Source organism: Gossypium hirsutum, chromosome A03, assembly GCF_007990345.1.
Source record: "Gossypium hirsutum isolate 1008001.06 chromosome A03, Gossypium_hirsutum_v2.1, whole genome shotgun sequence".
Classification (NCBI taxonomy): domain Eukaryota; kingdom Viridiplantae; phylum Streptophyta; class Magnoliopsida; order Malvales; family Malvaceae; genus Gossypium; species Gossypium hirsutum.
Window position 1 is genome coordinate 23420454 of NC_053426.1, and position 7812 is coordinate 23428265.

The window sequence follows — 7812 nt, forward strand, 5'->3', positions numbered from 1 at the left end:
AATTCACACTTTCTTTATTTGATGGGAATTTACAATATAAAATTTATGGTAAAATTATAACGATTATTTCACTATTACGTTGTTGTAGGTCTATAATAACCATCTTTCTATAATTGACAAGAGCGATTAGTTGGGCCAGAACATTATAAGACCCAAAACCCCAATGTATTTGGGGAGGCCTTTTTGAGCCCAATTTTCACTTCAGAGTGCAGACCAATAATTCATACATTACAAAAATCTCTACCATCAACTCGGTCGACTTAGTCCATAAATTAACTGACTATAAACGCGAATAGATTAGGGTTTAAGGATTAAAATCGCAGCAAGCCAAATAAACCCTAGAAGAAGCTAAACCTCCAGAAAATTTTTGGTCAGTGTAATATTGGGTTCATTGACAATGGCGGTACTGGAAGAGAAAAACCCTAAATCTCCCTCTTTTGAAGATAGCAAGAAGAAAAGGAAGCGAAAGCGGAGCAGAGTTAAGAAATCGGAGCCCGAAATCACTGATAACAAAACGGATAGAGAAGAGGGTGAAGAGAACGAAGAATTTGAACAAGAGAACTACGAGGAAGATGAAACGGAAACGAGGGAAGTTGAAATTGACGAGAAAAAGAAAATGAAGATGAAGAAGAAGAAGAAGAAAAATAAGAAAGTGAAGGGTGAAGATGGTGAGAAACAAGAAAAGGGAACTGATGACGAAGAAGAAGAAAAACAAGCTACTGATGAAGAAGGGAAAAAGGAAGAGATAAAGGATAGAATGAACAGTGGGGGAAGTGGGATAATGAGCACTGAGTCATTTGAGTCCTTGGGATTGTCTGAGCCAACTTTTAAAGCTATTAAAGAGATGGGTTTTCAGTATATGACTCAGGTATCATTGTTTTCCTCCTATTTTTGTTTTAGTTTAATTACCTTGTCTAATTTTTGCGTTGAATTGGATTGCTTAGTTTTCTACATGTTTGCTTTATAGTTGATTTCGTTCAAATTGGAGTTCTATGGCATGGGATTGCATAACAAGCCTAGGAATATAATGGAAATTCTCTAAAAGGGACAGTTTGAGTATCTGTTATTGTTCTTTGTAGCATTTAACTATTGGCCAATGAGTAATGACTAAAAAAAGAAAAAAAGAAAAGAAAAAGGCTTTCGTATTATAATGTCTTTTACTATGTTGTGCTTGATTTTTTAACAACCCATGTTAGACACTCATGGACAACCCATATCTAGACGTGGCTATGGTCATATGGCCCTTCAAGTGCATGAGAAAACTTATGAAAAATGAACATACCGGTCTCGGGCATGTATTTCTATTCGGCAATCACACCCTAATAGTGGTAACATATGGTTTCTGGCTGGCATTGGGTGTATGCTAAGCCTCCCTTATATATTATTTACCTGAATGGTAGTCTACCTCTTGTTTTATACATGGAATATATATGCTTTTCATTGCTCGTTTGATGGTTTCTGGACTATATATTAAGCTGGTGTTATAACTATAAGATACTATTTTTATTTTCACGTGGTTAATTTATCTAAGATAATTTTCTTGAAATTGATCTTTCCAACTAAAAAAAATGCAGATTCAAGCAAGAGCTATTCCACCACTTATGATTGGCAAAGATGTTCTTGGGGCTGCAAGAACGGGTTCTGGGAAAACCCTTGCTTTCTTGGTACCTGCTGTTGAGTTGCTATATAATGTTCGATTCACTCCTCGTAATGGAACAGGTGTTATCATTATCTGTCCCACAAGAGAGCTTGCCATTCAGGTAAATATTTAAAACTCTTGGTTTTGCTTGTCGCCATCAACTTTTTTCTTTGGGTTAAATCTTATTTTCTAATCCTGTAAATTCAATGACTTTTCATCAGAGCAAGAGTAAGTCTGTCCATGAAATGTAACTTAGTTAAAACATTGCTGAACTATTATGCCACCTTTTGCAAAATACCAAGTGTGTTGAGTGAGAGGTTTTATGCATTGAGACTTCTATATTTCTATTTGAGTTGAAAATAGTTCCTAAGAAAAAGAAGGGAGCCTATCTCTTTTTAGTACTTGTGCAATATGGGGTTATTGCCAATAAGTTGATAACTTGCTTGCTTAGCAGATATTATGAGTGAAAAGATTATGGATTTCTAATGGCTGGTTTTATGGTATAAAAAATTTGTAGGTTATTAGTTTTTAAGGTTCTGCTGTTCTTAATATCTTGAGAGACCATCTGCAACATAACCTTATTATATGTATGAGAATGAAAATATTAAAAAAAGGACTTTTAGTGGATATTGGTATGGAGTTATAGACGTTAAGTTGATAAATCACTTATTTGGAAGATGTTTACTGTGAAAAGACTGTATTTTTATTGTCTGGTTTCAAGGTATAACTATTGCTAATTTCTTATTGTCTTGATGGTTCTGCTTTTCTAAATAGCATGATAATATCTGCAACCCTATCTCATTATATGGGAATAGGAAATATAAGAAAAGGATACGTCTCACTCTTTTGAAGTCAGCAAAATCATTTTCGGTTTGTTTTAGTTTTAACTATTTATCTTGCCTATAATGTTTCAACTATTTCATTCATTATAAGTAATGGAACCTTCAAATGTTTTAGACTCATGCGGTAGCAAAGGATCTTCTCAAATACCACTCTCAGACCCTTGGATTGGTTATTGGTGGTTCAGCTAGAAGGGGAGAAGCAGAGCGGATTGTGAAGGGAGTAAATTTGTTAGTGGCCACACCTGGTCGGCTTCTTGACCATCTTCAAAATACCAAGGGATTCATTTACAAAACTTTGAAGGTAATATCAACATTTCTGAACTTCTATAATATGATTCCTTTTTTTCTGCTAACATGGGTAGTTTGCATATCATTTGATTAATATGAATAATGTATTTTACATGAACTCAATTTCCTGATTTTAATTTGTTCTTGCGTGGTTGATTAGTATTTTGAGTGTATTATTAACAGTAAGTACACTGAGTCCTTATATTTTTAGGAAGTCAGTTTTATTACTTAGAATAAAGTTGTCTCTTGTCGCAACAGATAGGTGATGTAACAGGGTAGTGGTATACTTGGTAAACCTACTTGCTTAACATTGTACTTGCTTAACCTAGTAGAATTTGCTCTGTTGCATATTTTTAAGGATAATTGGATGAGCAAGTGGTAATTATTGTTTTAAATATGAATTCATGCTGCAATTGTTGGAAGAAGAATTAGTTATTTATGGTTTGATTATGGTAGCTGGTGCTCTCTAATCAATGTTTATGGTATAGGTTGTGTTTGTTTCTAGTGAATTTTTATTTAACGCATAAACCAGTTTGAAAATGCATTAGCTTTCAGCTGCTTCATGCAGATAACTTGAGAGCTTTTGCTCCCTAACACTTTTAAATCAGTTTCAGACTTGTAATTTAATTCTTTTGAGATAATTCTGTATTTGCAGTGTCTCATGATTGATGAAGCTGACCGGATATTGGAAGCGAATTTTGAGGAAGAAATGAAACAAATTATCAAGTATCTACCTAAGGTGAGTCTCTTAGCCATTTATATTATTGATTATAGTTATAAGGAATTCATAACTTTTCATTATGTCAATTAATTCATCTCTAGGATTTTTGAAAATGAATTGGTTCAAAACCAAAATAGTGATAGTAACTGTTGGTATGCTTTTGAATGTTAAAAAATACTTTGTGAAGTAGTACATAACTGGGATTAAGAAGCTTAGCTTTCTGAAGAGCTGCATTGTGTTCCTCGGCTTTTCTTGAAAATGAAGTGAAGGATAACCTAAATAATTATTGTATTGTTTTTTAATAATGGAATGGATGAGGTAATTGATGTAAAGTTCTTTAATAATTGAATGGAAAGGGTGTGCTAATACTCTTTAAGTTGAACCACTGAATATATATTGCAAAATAGTAACGTATATCTGGGGTAGCAGGCTTTGCTTTTCTGAAAATCATTATTAAGCTCAGTAGCATATATATATGTATGGCTGTAATTGCAAACGGTAGAAATAAATGGTTCTGAAAATGTCAGTAACCCAATAAACTATATTGCGTTTCTCTACTCCTTAATGGTGGCAGATGATGACAGGAGATTGCTGATTACATCATTAGACCGATATCAATTTCCTTGCTTGAATGTATCTTGATTTCTTCCTCCTGTAGGAGCTTTATGTTTGTGTTTCTATTTGCTGCCACAATGAGTCTTAGATTTGGTAATTTCTGTGGTGTTTAAAGCTTACTAAATTCCTATTTGATGTGCAGGAAAATAGGCAAACTGCTCTATTTTCAGCTACCCAGACTAAGAAGGTTTGTCCTTAACTCATGATTTTTCTCTTTACCACTTCCCCTTAAGATTTATTGGTAAATGCATGTATGCTAGCTTTCTTCAGAAAGTTGCTTGGCAAGATTATTGTTGTAAGTGGAAAATTCCCAACTGCCTTTTCTTTTTGGAGTAAATTCTGGGTTTATTCATGTGACCATTTTGACTTTCCCTAAATTTGCAGGTTGAGGACCTTGCTCGGTTGTCATTTCAGACAACTCCTATTTATATTGATGTAGATGATGGGCGAAAGAAGGTAGGAATAGTATGAATTTGATCTATAGATACACTTTCAAGCACACTAATCACTTATCCTTTGACTTAACTAGAAGCTCTCATCATTGTAGGTCACCAATGAAGGGCTGCAGCAAGGCTATTGTGTTGTGCATAGTTCGAAGAGATTTATCCTTTTGTATTCATTTTTGAAGAGGAACCTTTCGAAGAAAGTGATGGTCTTTTTCTCTTCATGCAACTCAGTCAAGTTTCATGCCGAGCTTCTTAGATATATTCATGTGGATTGCCTTGATATCCATGGAAAGCAGAAGCAGCAAAAGCGAACCACTACCTTCTTCGACTTTTGTAAAGCAGAAAAGGGCATTTTGCTCTGCACTGATGTTGCGGCCCGTGGACTTGATATTCCTGCTGTGGTATATTTTTAGTTTTATTTGGGTTGTCTATGGTACCAAACTACCGTTATTTGTGTCTTTCTGCTTGTTGTTGGAACAGTAATACCTTAATCTTGGTATATTTGTGATCTAAACATAACTGACTATCGGTTCCCCTCTCCCCCCTCCCAATCTCCTTTTCATGGTTGTATATAGGTTTATGTCAAGTAATTAAATCTGTTTAAACTCGAGGAAGAATTATTTTGACCGAAATATTTCTTTTGTACTCTCTTGTGTAGGATTGGATTGTGCAGTACGATCCTCCTGATGAACCCAAGGTGTGTTATTTATATATACTTGCTATTCTTCCATCTTACTATTTTTCTGGTGAGTAAAATATGGCTTTGGAATGTTGCTTGCAGGAATATATTCATAGGGTTGGTCGAACTGCCCGTGGGGAAGGTGCAAAAGGAAATGCGCTTCTTTTCCTGATCCCAGAGGAACTGCAGTTTCTACGCTATTTAAAGGTGCATTATTTCTTCCAAAAAACTTGTTCTTTTAAGGGAAAAAATGGGGGTGGGGAATGAGGCTATGTTGCTCCGACTTCTATTTTCATGAAGTCTCGTGCTAGGCACCTATGTCCAACCCGTATCTGGACATGAGTTGGGGATAATACCCTCCAAGGACACTTCAAATACATGGAAAAACTTCATAAAAGATTGAATATACCTGTGGCGACGCATACCTGTATTAGAACTTGTACCAAATCCGAGTGACATAGGAGTAATAAGGAGTAAAGATAGTTGCCATGAAGAAACTTTGAGCTGCCAAATTTCTAGCTTCTCAGATGGGAGAAATAACCTGTACTTCTGGCACATGTTTGAAAGGATGTTAATAGGACTTGAATGCTTTTGCAAGGAGTTGGAGTACGAAAATCTAGACTGCAAGAAATTGTTGGTTAGCAGTCAGTTGAACTGATTCTAATTTGTTTCTTCTTTCTTTACATTTCTAATGACAGGCTGCCAAAGTTCCAGTTAAGGAATACGAGTTTGATGAGAAAAAGCTGGCGAATGTGCAGTCTCATCTGGTAGCCTTTTTACTTTGTTCAATATAAGTTTCTTGAACTGATTAAATTTGGAGGAGCTTAGAGCATTTACATGGAATGATGCAGGAAAAATTGGTGGCAAACAACTATTATCTAAACAAGTCGGCTAAGGATGCGTATCGATCCTACATTTTAGCATACAATTCACACTCTATGAAAGATATCTTCAACGTGCACCGCCTTGATCTGCAGGTACAATCTTTCTTCCATCTTACTAAAATGGAATCTCTATTCTGTATTCTTTGCATGTCTGTGGAATTTGTTGGAATATAATTTGTCTATTAACCAGTGATTGAATATAAAAACAATACAATTTCTATTAGACATTAAATTTTGTACATAACCACGAGTATTAAGCTGACCAACAAGAAACGGGAAATTGTTTTCTTTGCATGTCTGGAATTTGTTGGAATCTAAGTTGTCTATTAACCAGTGATAGAATATAAAAACAATGCAATATCTTTTATGCATGAAATTTTGAACATAACCACGAGTATTAAGCTGACCAACAAGAAACGGGAAATTGTTTTCTTTGCATGTCTGGAATTTGTTGGAATCTAAGTTTTCTATTAACCAGTGATAGAATATAAAAACAATGCAATTTCTATTAGACATGGAATTTTGTACATAACCATGAGTATTAAGCTGACCAACAAGAAACGGTAAATTGTGTTTTTGAGCAGGCTGTTGCTGGATCCTTCTGTTTTTCATGCCCTCCAAAGGTTAATCTGAACATAGACAGTAATGCATCCAAATTTCGAAAGAAAATGCGTAAAGTTGAAGGTGGAGCACAGAACAATTTCAGTGAAAGCAATCCTTACGGGAGGCAGAGAAGCGAAGATGATAATCGGCAATTTGTAAGGTATTAGCTAAGGTATGATTGCAAGGCGCTATATATAGGTTAGTAGCAGAAGCTGTGTTAATGAATCCAATTCATGGGCCTGCAACAATTTTGAATCTGTACCATTTTTGTTGTTGAAATATAGTGTTGACCAGCTCAGAATTAAGATATAGGCTTTATTGGGTTTCCCAGAGTCTTTGTAAGTTGAAAATGAATGTTAAAGATTCTTGGTTTTAAAATGATTCTTTGTTTACTTGAACTGTTGTATGCGTGTTGTTCGCATAGCAAATCTTGTAATAAATTAAAGTCTGAATTATGGTTGGAGAACTTGTTTATTCTTTTTAATTCAGATTGGTTAAATCCGGTTTAAAAAAAGATGTTTTTAAATATCTTTAAGTAAGTTTCAAGTGTTGAGCCTTTTATCATCAAACAGTATACTTGCAATCCAACAAGAGTGCCTAGTATACTTTTTCCTGCTTTGAGATTGCCATTTTCCCATCCATAACATAGAAGCAAACAAGATGCTTGCTGGAATTTCTCAGCCAAAATCATCATCATCATCATCATCATTATTTATTTTCACTATGAAAGTATGGTATGATTTCTCTCACATTCTAAAACTGTTTTATGTTTTTTAAAGATTATGTAAGAGCACTCATCTTGTTCTTGAGATATAAAGCTTGGCTCTTCTCACTTTCTAATACCTGTTATTAGACTTGACAATGTTAGATGTCGTCATATTAAATTGATATAAACATAAAAGATATTGAACACCAGTCATGGTGACCATAAACCAGAAATAATCCTCATGGCTAAACCAAAATTACTGGAATAACCCTAAGTTAATTTAAGTCATAAAATGTGAATTAAAGAAAGAGTTGAAGAAGACGAACCAAGTTTTGACATTTACTGTGTAATGAATGCATATTAAATAGCTGTAGTTCTAAGAACAAATA

The 7812-nt window shown here is 34.6% G+C and overlaps 1 protein-coding gene across 1 annotated transcript; it reads left to right on the forward strand.

Moving 5' to 3' along the window:
* The first annotated feature begins 215 nt into the window (after positions 1-215).
* Positions 216-7109, forward strand: LOC107887059 (DEAD-box ATP-dependent RNA helicase 51). The gene is made up of 12 exons (XM_041093842.1): positions 216-868; positions 1575-1760; positions 2597-2782; positions 3425-3508; positions 4248-4292; positions 4490-4561; positions 4653-4952; positions 5210-5248; positions 5333-5437; positions 5929-5997; positions 6082-6207; positions 6699-7109. Exons 1-12 carry the CDS (start codon positions 398-400, stop codon positions 6882-6884), a joined length of 1869 nt encoding a protein of 622 aa, XP_040949776.1. The 5' UTR covers positions 216-397; the 3' UTR covers positions 6885-7109.
* The last annotated feature ends 703 nt before the right edge of the window (positions 7110-7812 follow it).